Source organism: Macaca nemestrina, chromosome 6 (assembly GCF_043159975.1).
Source record: "Macaca nemestrina isolate mMacNem1 chromosome 6, mMacNem.hap1, whole genome shotgun sequence".
Taxonomy (NCBI): domain Eukaryota; kingdom Metazoa; phylum Chordata; class Mammalia; order Primates; family Cercopithecidae; genus Macaca; species Macaca nemestrina.
Genome location: NC_092130.1, coordinates 180417347 through 180442278, shown reverse-complemented (window position 1 = coordinate 180442278; position 24932 = coordinate 180417347). Strand labels below are relative to the sequence as shown.

At 53.5% G+C, this 24932-nt stretch overlaps 1 protein-coding gene across 8 annotated transcripts; it reads right to left on the bottom strand.

Moving 5' to 3' along the window:
- Positions 1-83: 83 nt before the first annotated feature.
- Positions 84-24932, bottom strand: LOC105464576 (bromodomain containing 9). 8 transcript variants are annotated; one of them, XM_071099147.1, is made up of 17 exons: positions 24765-24930; positions 23819-24033; positions 23329-23461; positions 21741-21801; positions 21176-21320; positions 19532-19642; positions 18771-18946; positions 16106-16238; positions 14480-14569; positions 13861-13936; positions 12553-12648; positions 11118-11250; positions 8788-8899; positions 6174-6212; positions 5149-5251; positions 1615-1782; positions 84-755 (listed from the first exon to the last, which is right to left on the bottom strand). In XM_071099147.1, the coding sequence occupies exons 1-17, from the start codon at positions 24814-24816 to the stop codon at positions 655-657; spliced, it is 1944 nt and encodes a 647-aa protein (XP_070955248.1). In that variant the 5' UTR covers positions 24817-24930; the 3' UTR covers positions 84-654. The 8 variants fall into 8 exon arrangements, with proteins under 8 accessions (XP_070955248.1, XP_011710879.2, XP_011710881.2 ...); XM_011712577.2 differs by lacking the exon at positions 14480-14569 and having other exon boundaries at positions 23281-23461; XM_011712579.2 differs by lacking the exon at positions 14480-14569 and having other exon boundaries at positions 18771-18886; positions 23281-23461.

Below are 24932 nucleotides of genomic sequence, written 5' to 3'. Positions count from 1 at the left end.
TTTGGCGCTCTGTGTCCTGTGATTGGGAGCTGTGTTTATGGCATTTTGCAAAGACTAATATGAACGGGCACCCAGTAGACACATCCAGTTAGAAAACGTTTTATGGACACGGAACGCTCCACTGTAACGGGCAGGCAGAAGCACTCCTTTCTCAGGCTCATCAAATGAACAGAAAACGGGGGGGCTCTCCTCACCCCAGCCTGGCCCTGCGCTCCCCACTGGCCCCTGCGAGGCCCCTACCACGGCCTGCCTGGGAAACACGAACGATGAGAGGAACACGCGGGACTGATACAGAAGGCGGCCAGACGCACCCATGCCTGTGCCTCCCAAGAGCGACCCCAGGACAGGGGGGCAGACAGAGGTGTCTACACTGGCAGAAACAAGGGCTGGAGCCACACGTGATATTTGGACACAGATTGCACACAGTTCTGTGGCCCGGCCATACGCCCTTCACGCATGACTCCACTCCCCTGGGTTCACGGGGCTGTGCAGAGACTCTCGCTGACATGATACCACAGACAATTCGTTACCTCCCCAGGGTTGCTTCCCGCATGCCAAAGGGGGAAGATCAAAGTCCTTGTCCGATGACAAAAACTCTACACATGCAAATTAAAACTAAAAAAATGAAACAAAAGAGCTGCAGGTGGTCTAGAGTTAGGTCTTGGTGGAGGCCGCAGGCTCTGGAGACTGAAGAAACTCATAGGGGTCGTGGGTGACCTCTGGCTGCTCCCCAACACTCAGGCGAGAAGGGCTTCCTGCAATTTTCAGAACACAGGACTTAACATACAGGACAGACCCACAGCACACGTGGGGCTCCTGGAGCCCAATGTCTGCTTCATGACCCACCGCCAGGGCTCAGGGACTCCCAGGACACAAGGGCACCTCTCACTCCCTGCCAGGGAGGGCTGTGTGTGGAGACCCTGGAGCGAGGGGTCGGCCCTGACCCGGCACACAGCACGGATGCCGCTCCTGAGGGAGAGAAAGCTCCTCGGCCAGCAGTCCCTCAGACCCAGCCCAGACCCCAGGGCAGTTCCTCAAAGTCACACTGGGATATCAGGGGCCTCAGACTTTGACCCACAGCCCTCCAGAGCTTGCTCCATGCACTGTTTAGTTAACACCCTGATCGTAAGGTTAATGGGATCGAAATACTGGTCCTTTTCCAGATGGTTGTAGCTAAACCTCTGCAGCTGAAAAACTGTCAAGATTAACTCTGTCGATGGAGTGATTCAGTGTTTACACGTGAGAACAAACCCCCCACCCACCACCACCAACACCCCTACAGGACACACGGCCAAGGAAGCCATGCTCTCTCTCCAGCAGAAACACTGGAACCAGGGTCCACAGAGGGCACAGGGGTGGACACAACTGGGGACGGAATCTGGCAGAAAGCCTGTAATCCAGCGTGCAGCCAGGCCAGCATCCTAGCTCCTGCTCCGGCTCTGCACCCTGAGGCTGGGACCTGAGGAGTCTGCGGAAACCGACCTCCACAACAGCACAGCTGCCTCTGCAGCCTCCAGCCTTTCCACAACGAAAATGCTGCCCACTACCTTGTCTAGACGTCACATTGACCGTGCTGGGGTCTCTGGGGATGTGGCGTGGGTGGGGGCGTCTCACCCAGGTGGTGCTGGTCCCTCTCGGAGGCGTTGGACAGGGAGCTGAGGTTGGACGACGGCCGAGAGCCGCCGCGCTCTGCCTGTGCTTCGTGCAGGTCCTGCAGGAGCTTGGCTGTCTCATCCAAGTTCAAATGGCTGTCGTCGGGGTCCAGCTCCTTCTTCACCTTCCCTGTATAAATAGGACAAGACCCGACGTCAGCTAAGCTCAGCCGGCCCATCCACCCTAAGGGCAGGAGTGCACTGCCCATCCAGATCTGACCTCTCTGCTCAGGACAATAATTGCTCTGGAAGCTGAGTGGACAAGCTCACGGCAGACACAGAGTCCCCACTGGGGGACTGCCCAGTGCAGCTGTGAGAAAAGGGCGACTGTCCCCCAGACCCCAGAATGGTACATCTGACAGCTTGCACCATGTCATCTGGAAAAGCTGCAAGCACTCAACACCAGCCCGGGAAAGCAGCCACAGGGGCTGTACCCTGCAGAGCCACAAGGACGGGGCTGCCCAAGGCCGTGGGAGCCCATCCCTCACATCAGTGTGGCCTGAATGTGAGACAAGGAATCAAAGAAGATTATTTGGGGGCCTCAAGATGTAATGACTGCCCTGCTGGGTTTCAGATTTGCAGCCTGCAGCCCCTTTGTTTTGGCTGATTTCTCCCTCTTGGAATGGGTCTATTTACCCAAGGCCTGTACCCGATTTGTATCTTGGAATTAACTAACTTGTTTTTGATTTTACAGGCTCACAGGCAGAAGGAACTTGCCTTGTGTCAGATAAGACTTTGGACTCTGGACTTCTGAGTTAATGCTGGAATGAGTTAAGACTTTGGGGCACCGTTGGGAAGGCACGATTGTGTTTTGCAATGTCAGAAAGACAAGAGATTTGAGAAGAGTCAAGGGCAGAATGATCTAGTTTGGCTCTGTACTCCCGCCCACATCTCACGTTGAATTGTAATTCCCAATGTTAGGGGAGGGTCCTGGTGGAAGGATCATGGCGATGGATTTCCCCCTTGCTGTTCTCCGTTCTCACGATAGTGAGTGACTTCTCATGAGATCTGGTTGCACTTCCCCTTTTGCGCTCTCTCCTGCTGTGCCATGTGAAGACACGCATGCTTCTCCTTCATCTTCCACCATGACTGTAAGTTTCCTGATGCCTCCCAGCCAGGCCTCCCAGCCAGCCTGAGGAACTGTGAGTCAATTAAACCTCTTTTCTTCACCAATGACCAGTCTCAGGTGGTTCTTTACAACAGTGTGAGGACAGACTAACACACCACAGCACTTCAGCACCGAGCTGCTGAAAAGTAGTAATAAGGTCAAAATCTCAGAAGCGCTGAGAAAAACAGCCGCTGTGCAGAAAAGTGCTGTCACAGCAGCCTGGGGCCAGGGTCCCCTGGAAGGCGAGGCCAGTCACGGCTGGCGTCTGGGGTCCCCCCCACCGTGCTAGGGATTGTTCACAGCTCCAACGACAGGCACAGAGCGGTTTATGCTAAAGCTCACCTTCCCTCTGGGGTCTGGATTTTGGTACCTGCCTGGCAAGGGGGTGCCCTGTGACCAGACCCCAGTGACCCTGGGCACCAAGCCTCTGATGAGCTTCCCTGGTGGGCATTTCACACGTGTTCTCACAGCTCACTCCTGGGAATTAAGCACGTCCCATGTGCCTCTGCTGGGAGCGGATCTGGGGCTCACGCTGGATTCCCTCGGACGTCACCCACGCTCTTGTCCCTCTGCTGCGGTTGGCGCCCATCCCCTATAATCAATCATGGCCATAAGTGCCTGAACAGAGCCAGGGGAGACAGGTGGAATGTCACCATGGGAACCAGTGGGACCCATGGATCCAGGCTCCACAAATGCCGCTGGAGGTCAGAACAGCTGGGAGGCGCTGCACAGGCAGCCTTCCAGGTGAGGGCTCAGTCTCCAGGACTACCCCACTGGCTGATGCCAACCGAAAGCCCCAGGCTGTGGTCTGTGCTTCCGACTAACCAGCTACCAAATGGCGTTGCCACAAGTCCTTACTTGAGTTCTATGAATTTGCTAGAGTGACTCACAGAAGTCAGGGAAACATCTGTAAACGAAAAATAAAATGCTAAGCCCCACGGACTGAACGGACTCCCACTCTAGGCTACGGGCACTCCAAAGTCAACCCAGAACATGAGTTCAGGCCATGATGTGAAGCAGGACTGGACCTGCCTCATTATCCCCCTTTTGGAATTCAGGCACAGCTGACCAGCATTAACATGAAAACAGAAATCTTAAGGCTGACAAAGCAGACTCTGTGGTAATAAGACACCACATTCCGATCCAACTCCAGTACAGCATCACGTGATGGATGGCAGGCCCTGAAAGAAACTGAGTATTGTAACTCAAAATATATGTCTTTGACATAGTTTGAAATGGCCCTGCAAAGCTGTCTCTTATGGGGAAAATCTACATTCTACAGAGAATCTCCTTCCCCTTCCAAGTCTCTTCCTGACCCAGGAGAGATTTAACTAAGAACCTGGTACCTTTCAGGGCCTGATAAGCGACATGTGCCATCTACTCTATTCTTTTTGACGCCTGCTACCTGAAGCCTTCATCTGTGTGACAAGAACCTTGGCTTCTACAAACCCTTATCTTAAGCACGCACATTTCTTTCTGACTTCAGCTCTTCAGAGCTTAACCCTTTCAGCCAAACGCCAATGAGGAAATCTCTGAATCCACCGATGACCCAAAGTTCCTCACTTCAAGTTGTCCCACCTTTCCAAAACGAACCAATGTAACACCTGACACGTACTGACCGATGTCCTCTGTCTCCCTAAAACACATCAAAACAAGCTGCAGCCCAGCCCTCCTGGGCAAATGTTCTTGAGACTTCCTGGGACCATGTCACAGCCACGGTCTTCATTATTTCACTCAGAAATAATCTCTCTAAATACTCTGCAGAATTTGACTCTTCTGTTGAAACACTCGGCTTATTATGCGGGGTGGCACCCAGGATACGGATCAGCCCCAGGTGGGAGCAATGCAAAGGGGGACCCGTGAGAAGGGGCTGCCTTCTTCCCAGGGCCTCCAGGCGTCCAGCACTGAGGAGCAATGCAAAGGGGGACCCGTGGGAAGGGGCTGCCTTCTTCCCAGGGCCTCCAGGCGTCCAGCACTGAGGAGCAATGCAAAGGGGGACCCGTGGGAAGGGGCTGCCTTCTTCCCAGGGCCTCCAGGCATCCAGCACTGAGGAGGCTCCCAAGGGAACCCCAGCTTTTGGGATTTCATGGAGGTGGTAGGCAACACTGATGAAATCCACAGCCACTGGGGATCGGCCAGACCCCATCCTGAGGTTACCCAGGGGCTGCAACGCTACTCATGAGCTTAAAAAAGACACTTAACGCTCAGGAGATTCCAAAGGTTTTAGGAGCTATGGGCCAAAAACCTGGGACAACCACCAAATACTGTAACAAAACATTTTCCTTGCATCCTGTCTAGTCAGGAAGGGAGAAGAGGTGGAGGCCAAGTGCTTTCTTTCTCTCTCACACTTTCACCAGGTCGCGGGGGAAAGCCCCTGCTACAACTCACCCAGAGAGCTGAGCATGGAGATATCTACAGAGACGTCGGGATACGACTTCATCGACATGAAATCCAGAACAGAGCCACTGCTGTCTCCTAGGGCGTCCCCAACCTGGGGGGACAGACACGCATCAGGTGCAAATGAAACATCAAACGAAAAACGAAATGTTAGTTAATACTCGCTACTGAAATCACTCTATTTGCTAAACGTGAATCCACCCCTCAGGAAGTGACAAGAACAACCGTGTTCACTGCAGCTGCTGTTCAAGGGACTGTCAGGATTGAGCTCATGACGCAAATCCACATCAAAGGAAAACCTACTCAGACCAACAATGCGAACTAATAATCCTTTACTAACTTTTTGGGGCTCAAGAAATTGGGGAGGGACATTATGCAACAGGAAGACACACGGAATTTAAGGCACTATTTTTCAGGCGCTTCACAGAGCACACCACGTTCCCTTTCCTTTCCCAGCAAGGCGTGTCCTCAGGGCTAGACTACAGCCACACTAACACACACTCTCTCATCAGCTCCCGGCAGCCCGGCCTCTGCCCTCGGACAGATGGTAAGGGGTCTCTCCAGGTTTCCAGGGACCTCAGACCAAAGCCCATGCCTGCTGACTCCCAGAGACATACGCCTGCCAATCGGCAGGCGCAGCAGTCTGGGCTCACAGCACTGCCCTGCTAACACTGGCCCCAGAGCCCACTGTGCTTGGGACACCTGCTACTCACCAAGCAGGTCCCGAGCAGGCCCATCCTGCCCACCCCTTGCAAGGGTGTCCCATGAGGACAGCACCCAGCGGGGCCAACCGCTCTGAAACCACCATTTCTGAATTTGGGAGAACGTACTGCGCTTCACACCACTCACCTCAAGTCATGAAAAGAGCAGGAGAAACACCTGATCTCACTGATCAGAAACGGACTCCGTTTCTAAAGGCCATTGTACACACAGTCCTTCCCACCTCAAAGGCTGGACACAACTTTCCCTACAGGAATCCTAGCATTAGGCTCGCCCTTCCATGTTCAAAAACTCACCTTGGCTTCATCTGGAGGTTTCATGGGAACGTTTCTTCTCTGCAAAGTAAATGAGGAGAGAAACTAGTTTTTCCAGAGCGACTGTATAGAAACGGACAATTCACTGACATTACACACACGTAAAAATGGCTGGTGCACTTCTGCCAATTCTGCTCCCCAGTCACGCCATCGTCATGGATTCAGGCTGGGGGTCCTGCAAGGCTTCTTCATCACCAGCCACTGACCCAACCACGGCCAGCCCACTCCTCAGCGCCAGGACCGTGTGCCCGGGAGAGCACTTCACGGGGTGAGATGGAGAGGAGAGAGAGAGAGGACGCTGACGCTGTTTCAGCAGCCTCGGGTGGCTTCAAACAAAAGAAAAAAGATGTGCCTAGATCCTGTGGGCAGCTTAGGGTAAAAAGGGCCTGGTGGGTTCCACCTGGAATATGACCAGGTGTCTAAGACCAGCTCGAGTCCTGCAGCGGTGGATTTACCCACGAGCTTCCTGGCCCTCCTTGCTTGGCGCCCTGCAAATACACGTCTCCTTTCTACCACAACAAAACCTCGGCGTGGGTGCCTGGGATTCCTGCACCAGGCACGTGGACCCCAGTTCGCCTGTAACAAGCACAGATGAAACCGTGCGGTCAAGGGACTGACCACTCCTCGGGAGCCACGAGCCAAACGTTCTCAGAGCCTGCGCGGGACAGAGACTCATCTGAACTCCACCCACAGCAGAGACTGCGCTGAAAAGTCAGGGCCCAAGAGCTCGCCAAAGGGCCACTCCTGAGGATTAAGGCCACACGAACCCTAGAATAAGGCTGCCCCGGACCCACCCCAGATAAGCCCGGCATGATCAGGACATCCACAAGTAACAACTGCCAAAATGATCCTCAATATTCTCTGGAAGAGGGCAAGAACCCAGATCAGCCTTGCCCAGCAGACATAACGCGAGCACACACCGCATTCTCAATGCTTTCTTTACCTTTTTTGAGACAGGGTCTTGCTCTATTGCCTGGAGTGCAGAGGTGCCTCCACCTCCCGGCCTCAAGTGATCCTCCCACCTCAGCCCCCTGAGGAGCTGATCACAGGTGCACACCACTGTACCCAGCTCTTAAAATTTTAGCTGCCACATTAAAATTACTCTTAACATTCAACTAACTAATGCATTTTACTTAGACAAATTTATTGAAAATGTGTTTATTCCAACATGTAGGCCGTAAGAAATCGTTACTCATATTTTTACGTTTCTTTCTGTATTCGTTTTTTAAGATCTAGTTTGTAGCTCACACATCACATCTAAATTCAGACTGGCCACATTCCAATTTCCCATCGGCCATGGGAACCGTGCTTTTTTATCAGACAGCGAGGGTCTGGACTGTCCACCAGGTGCGTGCACAAAGGCCCACAGCTCCAAGTGCAGCAAAGTGGCAAAGAGAAACAGAACCAGAAACGGCAGAGGTGACACAGTCAGTGACTGAGGACTTCAAAAGCATCTGCAATTAATATGATGAACATTGCTCAAGGATGTAAGGGAAAACATACACATAACACGAGAGAAGAGAAGATACACAAAAGCAGCAAACAGAGCCCCAGCGGTGAGCAGCGAGAGGCAGTATCACCACTGAAAACTGAACTGGGATAACAGGTTCAGGTGTGGCCAGAGAACACGTTAGTGAACTTAGCCCACAGCATCAGCAACTAATCTGCACTGCCTGGTGCAGCAGCAGTGCCTGTGCCATGTGAGATAACACGAGCTGTCCTCAGCGTGCCACAGTCCAGCAGGAGGAGGAAGAGGCAGTGGTGGAAAATGACATTTGAGTAATGGCTAAAAATCCTCCAAATATGATGAAAACTACAGACAGATCCAAGAAACAACAAATACTATGTAGAACACAAAGAACCTGGAAAATACAATGCTGAAAATCACTGATAAAGAAAGATAAAGGTTTAAAAGCTCCTAGAGCACCGGCCAGCGCCCTGTCCTGCCTAGGGCCCAGGAGGGAGTAGCCGAGGCTCTGCGAGGCGCACGCTGCCTGCAGCATCTTCTTCCTTTTTTCTTTAAACAGCCTTTTAAAGATGCAAAAGACTTTCTTGGTTTGTGGCCTGTACAAAAGCAGACTGCAGGTCAGATCTGGCCTATGAGCTGCAGTTTGCCAAAAAGACACATCACATGTGGAAAACAAAGATGAGAATGACTTCAGATGCTTTTTTATAGCAAAGATGCAAGTCAAACGTATTTTACAGTAGACGGGAAAAAAGATCATCTAAAATTCCACACCCAGGGAAAATGAAGGTGAAATAAAGACTCTCAGACAAGCCAATGCTGAGGGTTCACTGTCAGTAAGCCTGAACTACATGAAGTATTCTTTTAAATTCTTCAAGATGAAGGAAAGCGACAGAGAGATGAAGATGGGAATAGAGAGTTACGAAGTGCGCTGGGAGTGGTGAGCAGCACACAGTCACGGTCTCTGGGGCACGCCCGCCCGTGCAGAGCAGCGCGCAGATCCTGACGAGGAGCCGGCAGCAGAGTCCCTGCGACAGCTCCTCATCCCTGAGAGCCTGGTCAGACCGCAAGCTCTTCCCACCAGCAGCACCCCAAGGGCACCTGCCCCTCCCCAGTGCGAGTGCAGCCCACCTGCTTCAGCTGGAAGAGCGTCCTGGAGTGGTCTCCACCTGTGATCTGGTCCAGGAGGTCATCCACCACTTTCTTGCTGTAGCTCCCAGCATCCTTCACAAACTCCTGCAGGCTAGAGGGGCCGCAGGAGAAGCATGCTGAAAGGCAGGCTGTGTGCTCCACGCCACGCCCTTGCTGCCTGGCCCTCGCGGCGGCCCTGATCACAGAATCCTGCTGTGCCAGCGTAGCTCCTCAGTCCCTTGTGACCCTCCCAGAGTGGGTATTTTTGGGGGAGTGGCTGATAGTTCTCATTAGATTTTCAAAGTGGTCCATGACCCAAAAAGGTTAAAAAGATCTCTGAGGGGGAGGGGGAGAACAGCATGAATACACACACACACAGCCTAGAAACACGCGTGCTGCGCTATCATTTGTAAAAGCACACTCCTATCTTTCCACTAGTTATGCGTTTAAATACACAAGTGGGTGTGGACGGAAGCACGGTGGCGGGCAGCGTCTGCCGGGGAGGAAGGGGCACGTGGGGCAGGGGTGGGCCGAGACTTCCAAGGCTCTCCTTTTAGCATCATCCTGACTCTTGGCCATATAAATGAAACAGCTTAAAAAGTAAAATATAACACAATTTAAAAAGTAGGCCAGGAACAAAAATGCGTAGTCTTAGAATCAAAGCAACAAGCAAGGGCCTCAGAAGGGCTCCCCAGACTCCAAAGACCTTCGCAGAGAGGAACAGGGACGGCTGCCAGTCAGAAGCTGAACCACGGTCACAGGAGGCAACAAGCAGACTCCACGTCTTTGTTAAAACACCCACAGCCCAGGCCAGGCCAAGCTCAGCACTCGCAGTGTGCTCGGGAAAAGCGCTCGGGGGCAGAGGATCTGGGTGTCTGTGCACCGAGGCTGGCGAGGGACCACACAGCCCACACCAGGCCCTAGAAGATGTGCTTCTGAGTGTCTTCCCTGCAGCCACAAGGCAGGGGGGTCAGAATGATCTTTCTTCACAGAACATGGAACCTGACGCGTTCTAGGAGCACACAGCCGGGGAAGGCGGGGGGGTGCGCACAGCCGGGGAAGGCGGGGGGAGCGCACAGCCGGGGAAGGCGGGGGGAGCTCACAGCCGGGGAAGGCGGGGGGTGCACACAGTCCACTGATGACGCACCACATGGACAACAGATGACTGATGTCCTGAAAGAGCCAGGATCTGTGGACAGGGGAGCCAACTGCGGACAGGATGGCACCAGGGGAGCTGCGGCCTTGGCCCAGGCTGGGCAGAGGCCCCACAGCAGGGGTGAGGTGAGGGCTGGCGGAAGGGCAGGCAGCGACCAACTCTTTAATTTCTGAGTTATGACACCATCGTCTCTTACTAGAATTTCCTCTTCATTTTCCACGTTTACTTCCTTTTTTGACACAAATATCGGGGTCATGTTTTCACTTATTTTATGAAGCGCTAACTGGATTATTTATTTTTCAAATGTATTCTGCATTCTTGTTGGAATAAAATGAAGACCTGATGTCAAGATTCCATTTCTTAGAGGCTAGCAAAATTAAGTTGCTTTCCCTATAACAAACTGCCAAAATTTTACAAGAGTGACCCACATTTATTTTGCCACAGAAAACAAAAAATACACATGACAACATTCTATGGAAAAGCAGCTACTACATTTGTGATTTTTGTTATTATACTTTAGTCTGCCACGGCCTGAACTATGTCTCCCACTCAAAGTTTGCAAGTTGAAATCCTGACCCCAGTGCCTCCAAATGTGACTATACTTGAGGCCTTTATGGCCTTCAGAGGTAACTGCAGTGACATGAGGCCATTAGGGTGGCCCTGATCCAATATGACCAGGGTTCTTGCACAACGGTTGGGTCTCCAGGAGAGCTGAGGACACAGGACGGCTCTGGGAAGGCACAGGGAGAAGACAGCCCCTATAGGCCCAGGAGAGAGGGCTCGGGAGGAACCAGCCCTGCCCACACCTTCATGGTAGACAGCAGCCCCCAGGACTGTGACCCCAGTCTTTGGCACTTTGTCACTACAGCCTGAGGTGGCACAGTCACTTAAGAAACACAATTCAAAACCATCCAGTGCGCTGAATACACCCCAACCCCTTCACAAGCTACGTCCTGATCGCCGCCGCCTTGCAATTCTGAGTTACCCAAATTTCAGGACTGGCCTGTGGCAGACCTGGGTGGGTGACGGAAAGCAACAGGAAGACCTGAGCTGCCATCTGGACGGCCGCGGGATGGCTCTTCCCCCACCCGCACACATGTGGGGCTCTGGATCCCACACCAGGATGCAGCTCAAGCCGCACGGCAGCCAAGGGCTCCCGGGGGCCGACACTTGCCTCAGCGCACACTGCACGCCTGTCTCATCTCCGTAGGCTGAATACAGCAGCTCCATCTCGTCCGACTTCAAGTCACCAAATACTGAATTATTCTGCATCGAAAGCGCAGTAGTGGCACTGGAGAGAAAGGTGACTGGGAGGAAGAGGAGAAAGACAGCATCACTGGGCTCACTGGAAGGACTCGGTGTGCAGGCCCCATCCTGCTTCTGCAGGGGCTGAGGGACCGCCTGGCTGGCAGTCAGCACCCCAGTCTCGCCTCACTTGCTCTCCACAAAATTCTCGCTCCTGAGTGTAAGTTTTCCATGTGTTAGTAACCAGCAGGGGTGTAATTCACCCTCGTTTTACTTCTGCAGGCCAAAGACTGCAGGGAAATGAGCTCTCTGCAAAGAGGTGAGCTCCACAAGTAAAAGAGCTGCGTGGAGACGTGGGCAGAGGGCACCGTCTGTCAGTGTGGAGGATCCCAACCAACACACACCGCAGGGAGCACGCCTGCCCAGGGCCAGCTCTCTCTGCGGGGCACACGCACCAGCTGTGCTGTGCGGAGTCCCATAGGGCGTGAAGCAGCACCCCTGGCGTCTCCCCACCAGATGCCAGCAGCACGCCCCACCCCACCGGGACCATTAACACGTCTCCGGACGCTGCCAAACGCCCCCAGGGACAGAAGTGCTGCGGTTGACAACTGTGTTAGAGGATGAGAACGAGGAGTGTGTCAAACACAACGAAAAAAGTATCAACCATAAGAGCCCCAAAAGGAAGCGGGGAGCAGGGGCTGATGAACGCAAGTGGTCAAGGCGAGAGGATCCTTCCCTGTGGAGGGACCGGGTCCTTTAACAGGAGACCCAGACCAGGCAGAATTCCAGCACCTGGAGCTGGAGGAAAGAACATTCCAGAAAGAAGGAAGCTCTTGGGCCAAGGCCATGGTTTGAGGGAGCTATCCCATTAGCAGATGGTGTGAGTGGCTGAAGGAGAAAGGGCCGGCAGGAACAGCGTCCACGCAGCTGTCTGCACAGAAGGGACCCAGCAGACGGAGAAGTGGAAGGTGGGGCCGTACGGGAGGTCTCAGCAGCAGCACAGCCAGGAGACAGCCGTGCAGATGGAGAACAGAACACACAGGCCAGACCCGAGGCCCAGGGGCCACACATTCTGATCCCCGACAGGATGTTCAGTAAACGCGACAGGGACAGAAACACAAGGACGGCACAGCACTGACCAACGTGAAGTCCAGTGATGCAACCAAGGTGCCCGCTGTGTGTGTCCCCAGCAAACCATCCAACACAAGTTTTGTTCCTGTCACTGTAACTGATCTCAATCCTACCCATGTGAAAATAGGAATCCAGGCGAGTGAGGAAACCCTGAAGCAGGCATCAGCAGTATTTGCCATCACTCCCCTAAACCCCTGCTCCAGCCGGCTCCTGGGACAGGACTATGGATTTACCTTTGTTTCTTCTCTCATCTTTGAAGCCCAGCGTGGTGAAGCCTGGGAGCAGCTTACTGGAGAGCGAGCTCAAGTCCACCGGGTGGGTCTCCTCCTCTGCAACACGGACATGGCGGGCCGTAAGCGGCAGGCGTGACCCCAACGCGGTGCCCCGTGCAGTGCCACGAGCCCTTTCTTCCACATCACAGTGGATTTGATTGGTGGGAGTGGAGGGATTTTAGAATGATCACCTGAAAATGAATTTGCAAAAGCCAACTACCATTCTCAAAACTAACTGCATTTCAATTTCATTTCTTTATCACCCCAAAGTCAACACAATAAAAAATATCACATCTTAGGCCACCACACCAGCAATACTTTGAGAACATTTTCAAATAGATCACTCAACAACTCCAAGAAGAAATCTTGTCCTATGTGCTCTAACAGCGAAATGGTGGCGTGTGCAACCGGAACGCATGAATCTGACAGCACGTCTGCCACGCTCAAGTCACCATCCACACACCATTCGTGGCATCAGAGCAGGAGTTCCTCAGTTCCCAACCGGTACCTCAGTCTCAACACTCTCTTAAGCTAAATATGGATCAACAGTCTATCCTCTTTATGAAAATAAACTGGAGATTAAATAGATCAGCCAGTTTATATTCTTCACACACTGGCATGTTGGAGCGGGTGAAAGACCACCAGCAGGCATGCGAGTGAGACTGAGGGAAGCGGAAAATCTAAAGGCAACCCTTGCCGGGCTGCGTGTTCCTCGTGTGAGCCTGTGCGTGGTTTCAAACTCAAGTGCGTCACACTTTTATTCAAAGGACAAGCCTCTTCATTACTTCCAGGCCAAGAAAGCGCCCCTGACGGGCTGGACAGGCCTAGTGTGCGCCATCCTTCAACACTGTCCTGGACATAATCATGTAACAGCTCTTTTTTTCCTAAGACTGCTTTCCAGATTCAAGCAGCAAGGTGGGCCGGCACTCTGGTCTTTGCTGAAGACAAAGCTCGGGGTGTGAACCCTTCCTGATGCTAGTGAGGTTCGGCCTTAAAGGCCTCTCGCCAGCTTTTCAGGAATGAGGCTCGAGTCCCCCCGCTCCCAAGGAGCCCTGACCGAGGTCTGACCAGCACCCCAGCCCTGCGAGACAGCCGTCCATGCCTCTACTCGGAGCACGTGTCACGTCGGGGTGTGCGCAGGGACGGGAAGCCGGGCAGCTTCTCATGCTGCCCCCTGGCCAATGGCTTGGCTTTTCATCACAGAACATGAATGGAGGCCCGAAAAACAGTGTACAGACAGCAGAAAGCCAGCCCCGAGCGGGCACCCACCATCAGCGTCCGGCTCGGCCGTGTTGACCACGCTGTAGAGCAGGCTCCCGTCCCCGTTCCTCTTCAGATAGCCCATCTGGAAGGAAGCACTGCCTGAGCGTCTGTCCCTCAGGAGGGGCAGCGCAGCTCAAATGAAACGAAGGCCAGCAAGCAGGGCTTAATGGGGGTAAAACCAAGTGTGTCCAAGAACAAACACCAGAGGGCCCCACACGGTATTCCCTGGAATTTGACTCACCGGCAACAGCAGAGTACACACAGGCACGAGGAGAACTCTTAGGCTCCCCATGGCCCTGCTAAAGGGGGAACAGCTGAAACAAAAACCTTCACCCACAAGCATTTAAAATTGCTCAGGAGCCTTGACAAATGGAATGGTCGGCAGGTCAGCATGGCACTGCCCTGACGGCAGGCAGCTCCGGCTCTCAAGCATGTGCGGTACTGGTTTTCATTTAAAAACCCGCCACCCCCACCCCAGTTCTGTGTACAGGCCATCAGGAGGATCCAGGCAGAGGAGGCACTGGTGTGTGCAGATGTGGGGGTCAAGGGGGAAGACAGCTGTCACGCAGGGGTTGGCTGGGCTCCAGTGCAAGGGTCACGTCCATGCTGTGGGCAGGGCAGCCACCTGGCCTGAAAGGAGCCAGATGTTTGTGTGGGGGCAGCTTCCCACCGCCGATCCAGGCAAAGTATCAGAGCCCACAGGGTGGCCAGGGCCCTGGGGGAGAGGTGGAAGATCAGGTACAATGGGACACGGATTTGATACACAGATTAGGGAGTCAGGTCCTCAGGGTGCAGATACAAAACTGAAAGGGAAGAAATGGGGTGGACCCACAGTGCAGGATGGAACTGGAAGTTTCACTGTAAAAAGTTTTCAACACATGTAAACACAGGTGCCAACAGAATCCGTCTGCACAGTGTTCACATATGTGGTGCAGACACGTGCACAGGCATTTCCCAACTCTCTCTGCAGAGAGGGCTTCACCCAGCACCCAGCTCTTGGCTTCTAAACAAGGCTCTCTAGTAAAGAAACCAGGGCTCCTTGGAGAATGTGGCAATTCCAGGGCTGAAGCACAGAGTGCAGAACAAGGCTGTCCAAAAGAACTACAGTGCAAGCCACGCAGACCACAATCTCCAACAGGCAAGCCATGCAAACAATTTCCCAACATGAGCCACACAAACCATAACTTCCCAACACAAGCCACGCAGACCACAGCAACTTTTCAACACGCGTGCCACATAAACCACAACCTCCCAACACACAAGCCACGCAGACTGCAACCTCCCGACACACGAGCCACGCATACCACAAGCTCCTGACACACGAGCCACACAGACCACAACCTCCCAACACGCGAGCCACGCAGACCACAACCTCCCAGCAAACGAGCCACACAGACCACAACCTCCCAACACGCGAGCCACGCAGACCACAACCTCCCAGCAAACGAGCCACGCAGACCACTGCAACTTCCCACCAGGCGCAGGCAAACAGAAGCAGACACCTCTGAAATGCCCCCACTTCAGCATTCTTTACATCCCACCCCATGTGCATTTTGAAGACTCACTATGAAAAAAAACCATAGTTCAAGTTAACGTTTTCTACGGACTACATGTTGAAACAAAACGTTGGATATAGAGGTGAAATAAAACCTGCCGGGATTAATGTCACCTGCATTGTTCTACTTCTCTTATCAGGGCTAGTAGGAAGCCTGAGACTGCAGACAGCCTGTGCTGTTTCCATTGGAGACACTGGGTCTAGAACGTCTCCTGCCAGAAAGGAGAGTGCAGTCAGCTGAGTGGGCTCCACCACCACACAGACCACCTGTGGCAGGAGCCACGGGAACAGGGTCGGTGGCCTATCATGGACCATCTGTGGATCCAACACCAGTCCCCGCTGGAATAACATGAGGCGGTGCCTCACGTCAACACCCAGTGACAGAGACATAGAAGTCAGCATTCACTCCAAGAGAAGGATGAGCCTGCAGCAGGGCCTCCATCAAGGAAATGAGGTCAGTGACCACGAGGCCTCCATGATGCGTGAAACACCAGCAGCGGCCCTGCCAGAGGCACCCGGACTCCAACTGAAGAGACCAGCCTTGTGTGTGTCTGACCCAGGCCTCCCGTCGGGGCCCCACGCTGACCTCTGGATCCCGGTGGCTGTGCTGGATCACACAGCACCAACCCAGAGGGAGAGGCACACGGAGAGTCGGGGGCCACGCAGCACCCTCTCTCGGTGGCCAGAGAGCACTACCTTGCCGCCTGGGAGGAACCGGTTGATCCTGTCCCGAGCCTCGTCAGCCGCGTGCTCCACCAGCGCCAGCACGTGCTCCTCTGCGGTGCTGTCCGTCAAGCTGCAGGCGTTCCCTTCAGGCTCAAACATGCAGCTGTGAGGTGGGGACAACCAAGTCACCTGGAGGCAGCGTCCCCACTGCGCACCTGCGCCCCACGCACTGGCACCTAACCCAGCCTCTGTGACCCTGCCCTCAGACACAGAGCTGGCAGAGCGTACCTATCTCCTTTCAGGTCTCAAAGCATCCCTTTCACCCTAACCAAGCAACAAAATAAGACACTTGTATTAAAATACAGAGTAAGTGTAAGCCAACTAGACAGACTCCCTGTTTTCCAACGCGGTGAAAACTCAGTTAAAGTGCAGTCACTTTAACAACAAAAGCAACAAAATAACAGATGCACGCACTGGTTAGTCCTTAAAGCCCTCATCAGAAAAGCGACTGGAAAAGCGCCCGTGACTACGTGACTACGCAGGGCTCACAGCAAGGCCTGCAGGATGGGCGGGGCCGCTCGCCTGAGGTCTGATGCTGCTGGGCTGGATGGACAGCAGCCCCCTCTGCTGTGGCCGCTGGGTGGCAAGAAAAACACACAAGGACGTCAGCAAGTGGCCCCAGGTTCCACCTGAAGCAGTTCTCAAACAGCTGAGGGGCGCAGGCTGCAGCACCCAAGGAGTGTGGAAGGTTCTAGAAGCAAGCGAGTAGGCTCCTTTCCACCCTGGGCACTTGCCTGGGTGTGGGTCTGAATGGCCTAGGGACAGGTGCAGACCGAGGGCAAGCCCTGCCCATGACAGCGGCCCTGGCCTTGCCTGAGCTACAGTGCCAACCTGGCAACCCGACACAGGAGTCAGAGCCCCATGAGCTCCGCGGGAGGGCTCCACTCAGGCAGCTGCGTGAGCCCATCGCCGATGCACACTCTGCGACACCAGGTGAAGGTAAGGGCCAGAGCTCGGCACGCTCTGCCGACTGCAGACTGACAGCTGGGGATCCATCTAACGGGCCTGGATGCCACAGGCAAGGGTGGGGCCACAGCACCAGAAATACCCAAACTCAACCTGGGGCAGGTCCGCCAGGACACGACCCCCCACGGCCGAGCATGCTGGCCGACACCAGCTTCAATTCCCCCTCAATGCTCAGCCACCATGAGGCGGCAAAGGGCGGCCATGAATCCCTAACCCTGAAGGCCAGCAGCACACTCGAGTTGGGGGCTGAGGTCAGACACAGCCACCAGCCAACCACGCAGCGAGTGTTCGCATGGCAGCAGCGTGGGAAACACACTGCACGTGGGGAGACCACCTGAGGAGACTGTTGGCCGTTGCCAGGCAACACGCTCTGGCCGCAGAGCACCCTCCGTCTCCTCAGCCAAGGCTGCAGGACCTGAGGGGCTGGTCTCAAGACGGCTCTCCCTTTTGACTGTTGGAGGGAGCTGCTCAGAGCAGAAGCACCGAGCCCAGCACTGCTGCTGCCCCACCTGTTAAATCCACGCGAGTCCCACATACACTGTCAGAAGGAAACAAACAATGGAGGGCCATGACCATCAGAATGGCCTCAAGGACATTCAGCACCAACTCCAGACGGTCCCTGACTTTCCACAAGACGGCACAAAAGCAGTACGCTTCAGTAGAAACCATCCTTCAAACCTGATCTGTCCCAGGCTGGCAACAGGCCACCGTCCTCTCAGGACAATGGGAAGTCAGCGAGCCACAGTGCTGTCAGACACACGGCCACGAGGACGGATGTCCCAAGACCGCACTCCCTGAGGCCTGCATTCAGCAAGTGACATGTGACGAAGCAGGGTCTGTGCCAGGCGCCTCTGCCCACTGCAGGCTATGGTAAGTGCTCTCGGAGCCTCTAAGGTCCCTGGAGATACTCTAGCTTTCTTTGGTCCTATCAGGCGGCCACCTCAGGCAGGTGGAGGAGCATCTACAGGAATGACATGCGACAGACTTTGACAGATCTCAATGCTCAGCCACTGTGAGACAGAGAGGCCCCATGAAAACCACTGTGGGGTTTAGAGAAAAAGGAAGAAGGTTCCCTGATGGACCACCCAAGTCAGCTGCTCCCTGTGGGAGGGAGCAGAGCTACAGGGAGCTGCGGCCTGCAGTCCTCACCTGCTTCCCCTGCAGCATCCACACCTTCCTGACCACCGGGCTGCACCTGCTCCACTCCAGCATCCACACAGACACGGAAGTGAGCAGTTCTGGGGTGGGCGTCTGCCCCATGGCAAGAAAGAAGCCCCCTGCCAATGCTGGCTGCCCAAAGTGGGCCTGCTTGTGTGGCACAGTCTGGGACAAGGGCACAGCCTTGGCTGCCAGCCGGTGGTGTGCAGGAGAGGGAGGGGCCGGTGATCTTAACAAACGGCGTGTGGAGACAGAGACCACCAGTCAGTAGCAGACAGGGGCAGCGGTGAGAGGACAGGCTAGGGTACCACACCTGGGTCAGAGTGCATGTGGCCGGTGGGCGGGAGGCGCCGTCTGACCACACTCCTCCTGCTAGAATAAGCCCCTCCAAGGATGTCTAAGTGACATGACATCCGTTCTCCCACTCACTCTCTCTCCCCCACAAAGCACCTGCTTTCCTGGTTGTGGTGCTCAACTCCAAAAGCAAACGCGGTTTCCACACAGCCTTTACCTGATCACTTCTCTACTCGGCTTTTTGGATTTCTTGGCAGTTTCTACTTGTACGGGTACAACTTCAGGGACAGGTTCCTCAACAGCTGTATCCTCATTGCCCAGAAGAGCTGCCTGCTGAGAAAAATCCATGTCCTGCATAAACGACATGCTGCGCTTCAAAGCTAACAGCCGCTCCTAGAATCAGAAAGGACAGAGCAGCAGGGATTTACCTCTCCCTCACAGCCAGGGCGCCGTGACGATGGGATGGGATGGGGATGGTCACAGCCTCACCTAGCCTAAGAGCTAACTTTCGACGCAGAGCAGAGGGAGGTGGTTGCGGGGGCTGGACCCACTGCCAGAGTGCGGCAGGCACCGCGCCTCCCCTTTACCTTCACCTACGTGGGACGCATGCAGCCTGGCTCACGGCACAGATCTGGGAAGCCACTCAGGATGGCCAAGGAAGACAAGGATGTCCCATCTGGATTCAGTGAGGTAGCCACGCAAAACAAGCCCGCAATGCTGGCTGCCATCCAGCAAGACTGACACCCAGGCTTAAGAACAAGAGATGCGGAACTTTCCACCAACCCTAAATGAGACGTCACAACTAGGTCATGAGCAGAGAGGGCGGCCGGGGACATCTACCCTAAAGCAAAGGGGGCAACACCATGAGGGTGGCGGGTGGATGGAGCATGTGTTCACTGTGAGGCTCCCCTCGGGCACAAGCGACGGGGGGCAGAGCCCCTGCTTTCCGTAGCTCGCTGCTGCCACTGAGTTTCTTACTTTGCTCATCATCTTAAAGCCTGCGTGAAGTATCTTCTTCGCCAACTTGTAGTACACGGTATCTGGCCTATTGTATGTCATTGCATTATCACACATCAGTTTGAAATCTGCCTGAAAAGAACACAGGAAAGACTTACCAAGTTTGAAATGCCACAGACAACAGCAAAGCCCTAGATGACTGTCAAGAGACCAAAAGGAAAAAGCTACAATTGAGTAGGAAACAATTCAACTGGGCTCTCTGTTCTAAAAATAATGTTTAAGAACTTAGAGAAATTTTCTTAGTTGCACGTCAGTCTTGCATGAAAAATGTTACAATGAAGAGTTGGCCAAGCCTGTAACTTCTAAGCATCACATACAAACTCCGTGCGAGGAAAAAGGAGCATTTACTGCGCTTCCTGCATTTCTCCAGAACAGAAATAGGAACAAGAAGCAACAATCCGATTCTTTCAAGTCAAAGTCGAGAGATAAAGGCAAGCACGGGGCACAGTGATATCCTCTATCACTAGAATTTCTCCACAGAATAGAATTTAAAATTCTGTCACCAAATAGTTCCCTCAAACTATCAGAAAAAGACTTTGCCCCTCAAAAGGAGAGCCTTATTTTGTAATTTATGGTAAAAATACGGAAATATCAGTATTTTATTATCATAATCAGTTTCCCCAGCACAGGCCTCTCACAGGTGAGTACCAACGTCAGGGTGGAGCATGGCCCTACAGGCCGGCCACCCTAACTGAGAATGTGCCATCTGGACCCTCCCCAAGCCCCGGTTCTGGAGCCAGCGGCCCCAGGGCCTGGCCTGAGGCCATGGACCCCACCGCAAGACTCTACTGCGGACACTCCATGGAGTGAGTGCTGCTCCCCTTCTCACTTTGTTGCTAGGAATGGCCAGACTGGGGCCCAGAGCAGGGAATACCGAGGGCTTTAGCGCATGGAGTGCTCTGAACATCTGCCCTAAGGCGCTGCCTGATCCTCTCATCAAGTTTCCTTTTCTCCCACTCTCCTTTAAGTCTGTTCTGTTGTGTTTCTGGGAGTCAGCAAACCCTTCAGTAAATGTAAAATAAATGAAAATAGAAAAGTCAAGCTTTCCCAAGCGGAATGGAACCTAAGAGAGAAACCTAATGCCTTTCTAAACTACACTAATGCCAATTTATCAAGCATCTATTTTACTTTCTTCCCCTGGGTTGCAAAAACAATGCGCAGTTGCTGATTCTCATAGCCAGTAGCAAGAAACAGAGTTAAGAGCAAAGTACTCAGGAGACAAAAAAACTTACTATGCTAAAAAGACTACCTGCTCAATTAGTATAAGACAAAATCAAGAATTAAAAATAAGCATGTTTTAAAAAATGTCTAGTCTCAAACTGTGCCACACCGGACACCTCATTGCTTGAAACATGTCCTATTTACGCCAGTGCAGTAACATAGAAAAGAAACAGCGTGAAACCTGGCCTAGTTTCTAAACCAAAGCACAAAGAAAATGTTTATGACCAATCATTTCCTTAATGCTGTGTCTGTAAATAACACCCAAACACAGAAACACCTGTGAAAGCTCAAAAACTAGAAATGACCTACGTTGAATGAAGTCTTCACGAGACATAAATACACAGAACTATGCCACAATTACTTCGGGCAATGAAAGTAACTTACCTTAAATTCCGTAACTGATTTGTATTCATTAGCTACAATTTTGTCTTTCATGGTGCCAAAATCCATGGGATGTTTTATTATCATTGAATATCCGGGAGCAATTGCATCCGTGACAGGAAAAGCAAAAAATCCATGGGGATCCTTTCTGAAAGCAAAGATATCTTAAAGTGGAAAAATCTAGATTTCTAAATGATACAAAATCTTCTACAATCCAAAAATTGGATACAAGTGACCGAATTTTGTTTCTTAAAAATATAAAAATTACCAGGGTTTTTTAATTTATTGTGATAAGTATTTCACACATAATAAAAATTTCCCCCAAAGCATCCTGGCGGCTCAGTGTCCCAGCTCTAGCCTTGACTTCCCTCACCCTATTCTGACTTCAGAGTGAGCCACTACCGAGTCCATGAGCTCCTCCTGCCCACCCCGAAGTGGAGTGGGAGTCACCAAGAGAAGGTGCAGGGTCTGTTTCACAGCTGACAGGGCTGGGGTGGGGAACAAGGCCTCAGAAAAGATGACACCACACACCCCCAGACACAGGCTCTTCAGAAACGCCCAGGTTTACCTCTGGAGCTGGCGGAGGAAGTGTTCCAGGAGTTGCTGAATAGGTGTGCTCTCATTTTCGGCTGACAATTTAAGGAAAAAAAAATTGAATACAAAGACTTTGGTATCCCTTCATTAGACAGCTCCAAGTTCACAGTATCTGTCTGTATGGTGTCTCACAGCATTTTAAGCTCCAGCAAGAACTAGGGATATAAAGATACACCCAACTCAGCCTTGGCTCCCACAGAGCTCAGCTGGGTGGGAAAGGGCACCCCCCTCCCCGCAGCAGGAGTCATAAAAACCCCTTATAATAACCGGTAGCCCTGACATCAACAATGTACGGTGATCACTTATCAATGTTTTCGGCTCATACCACTGCTCTAGACAAGGAATGAAGGACGGAACAAAGGCTCTGGACATAAGGGTTGATCCTATATTCACCGATTATTATTTCACTTGAGGTCCCTTAAAATTCAACAAAAAGTAAATAAATAAATGGCTGGTGTGGTGGTGCATGCCTGTAGTCCCAAGAGGCTGAGGTGGGAGGATCGCTTGAGCCCAGGGTTATCTGAGCCCAGGAGTGAATCACGACACTGCACTCCAGCCTAGGGGACACAGCAAGACCACGTTTCAAAAATAAATTAAAAAAAGAAAGTGCCTGAAGAGCCAAATGACCACAGAAGCTCAGAAGACCACTAGCTTTCCAGAACTTTCCTTCAGTGGAGCCAGCAGGGCTCAGATGGTTTCTGATGGCCTGAATGATTGCAGCACTAGCCTCCTCACTCCCTGATGTCCCATGTCCCAAAGCCCAGCTGTCTAAGTTTCCCTATAATCCAGGAACCACTAGATGCTGAGAGGTGCCAGGAAGAGACACCCCTTGTCTTAAGTACAAACGCCTCATCACTGTGAGTTGTGCACAGGAAGGCTGGGGACAAGGAGAACCCAGAGGGCAAGTCCTTGTCAGCTGGAAATTCCAGCCCAAAGCCATCCTTGGCAGACGGTGCCCATGACAGAAATTCTACTGAAGGCCTTCAGCTTCCTTTGTCTCAGCCTATGGTCACTTTCAGCAACTTCAGACCCATCATTTGGGGTTTCAGGTCCCCTCTTCCCAAGAGGAATTACCTGCGTTTTCACTGACATGCATCTCTCTCACCAGTCTGACCCATGTGGGGCTACTCTTCTGATGCTGTTCTCTTTGGGTGCTAAGTGCAGATAAAACCAAACTTATAGACCCAGGGCTGGCAAACTTTTTACATAAGGGCCAGACAAAAAATAGTCCAGGCTTTGTGGGTCACATATGATTGCTCTCTGCAGACATGCCTTTTTTTTTTTTTTAACGAACCCTTGAAAAACATATAAACCATCCTTAGGTAACAATAAGTTACAAAACAAAACTTAACGGCACCAGTGGTAACTGGCCAAGCCTTGCTCTAGACATTCAGAGACACTGGAGGAAACCTCAGATCCAGAGGACACCCGGGATGAGGCCCTGGAAATACCAGCTCTCCTCCCTCCCATGCTTCTCCCCAAAGCAAGAGGACACGGTGCCGACCCTCATTTACAATGACGAGCTGTGAATACCAGGAGAGTCTCTAAAGGTCCACCCTTGCCTGGCTGTGTCCGGCACGCTCGGACTGGCCGATCTGGGGGCGGCTCCACCTCCACCTTCTTCCCAGGATCAAAGTCGTCAGCCTCTCCCTCCGTGTCACAGTGCTCCCTCTCTCGCTTCCGCTTCTTCTCTTCCTGGGCGGCAGAGTCAAGGGAGTGAGAAGGGCACGAGTAGGTGGGATCCAGACACGTCTGCCCAATCCCCTCGCAGTTCTCAGGGGAGGGACAGAGCTAAGGGAAACCCCCTCCGAGACCCTCCTCAAGCCGGGCTCCCTCCTCACGGAGACCCTCGCAGGGTCCGCTGAGGAACAGCACACCCAGGATCCTGGAACTGAGTCTGCTGGCCTCAGCGGTTTGCGTTTTGCTACCAACGGAACACCCCTCCCCTCCTCCAGCCACGCAGGCGCACTCTGCCTGGGTCCTGTGACCCGGCTCCCCATGGGGTCCTCGTGGGGGGCGTCCGGGCCAACGCCGCTGCCGCTGCTCCTTTACCTTTCGCTTCCTCCTTTCCTCATCGTCCAGATGCTTCTCTTTCTCGGATTTCTTCTTCTTCTTCTTTTTCTTTTCTTTGTGCCTCTCTCGCTCATGGTCTGACCTGTCATCATAGTAACTGGAGTCGTGGCCGGATCCTGAGAGTTCAGTCACTTCACTTCCTCCGACTTTGAGGACTAGCTTCAGGGGCTTCTCCAGGGGCTTGTCGGCATAATCTGCACAGACACAGACTGAGTTCCACCCGCGTGCTCAGGTGCAAACGCCACGCAGCCAGGTGAGACATGAAGGTGCTAAGAGGTAAAGGCCGCCCTGAGGAGTACAGCGGGGCTGCCAACCACCAGGGAAAGACGGAAGGGAAGACCACAGTGGCGGCATGTCACTGCCTCCTTGTTCTCCCTTTCCCTCCACAGGGAGCTTCAGGTCCCTTTCAAGTCACGGTGTCCTCACCAGAGGAGGCCCTGTGGGATGTTCACATCACTCGTTCAAGAAGATGGATTAAGAGGGAACTGGAACCCCGGAGCCCGATCTCCCTCCTAGAAACCCCCAGCACTGCGGTTCACCCTCGCCTGACTTCCTGCAGGCGCCCGTGCTGCCCGCTGACACCCATGGAGCTGCTGCGGGAGTAAGGGAGAGGGAGGGAAAGGCGGGAGAAAGGGCAGCCTAGCTTCTCCCTTAGCTCCACACAAAAGCCAGCACAGACGCTTCCCTGGTCTCCAGGACCGGGGTGAGTGGGCTTGCAGCCTCGAGCCCAGAACCCTCTACCAGGACCCCTCGCGCGTGCCCGGTTCCCTGCCCGAAATCTCAGGACCACCTCCCGCGTGCCCGGAACCCCTCCCCGGTGCCCGGGACCTCGCCCGGTGCCCAGGACCCCCGTCCGCGTGCCCGGAACTCCTCCCCCGAGCCCGGGACCCCGCCCGCCGCGCGTCACAAAGCGCCGCCGCCTCACCCTCGTAGGACGAGCGCCACTCGGCCTTGTGCTTCTTGTGCTTCTTGCCCATAGCAGCGCCGGCGGCAGGCCCGGAGCGGGGGCCGGGAGCAGCGGGAACCCGGCCGGACAGTAGCCGCCACTGCCCCCTGGCCCTGGTTGGCCGCCCGCGCTCACTGCGCCGAGGTT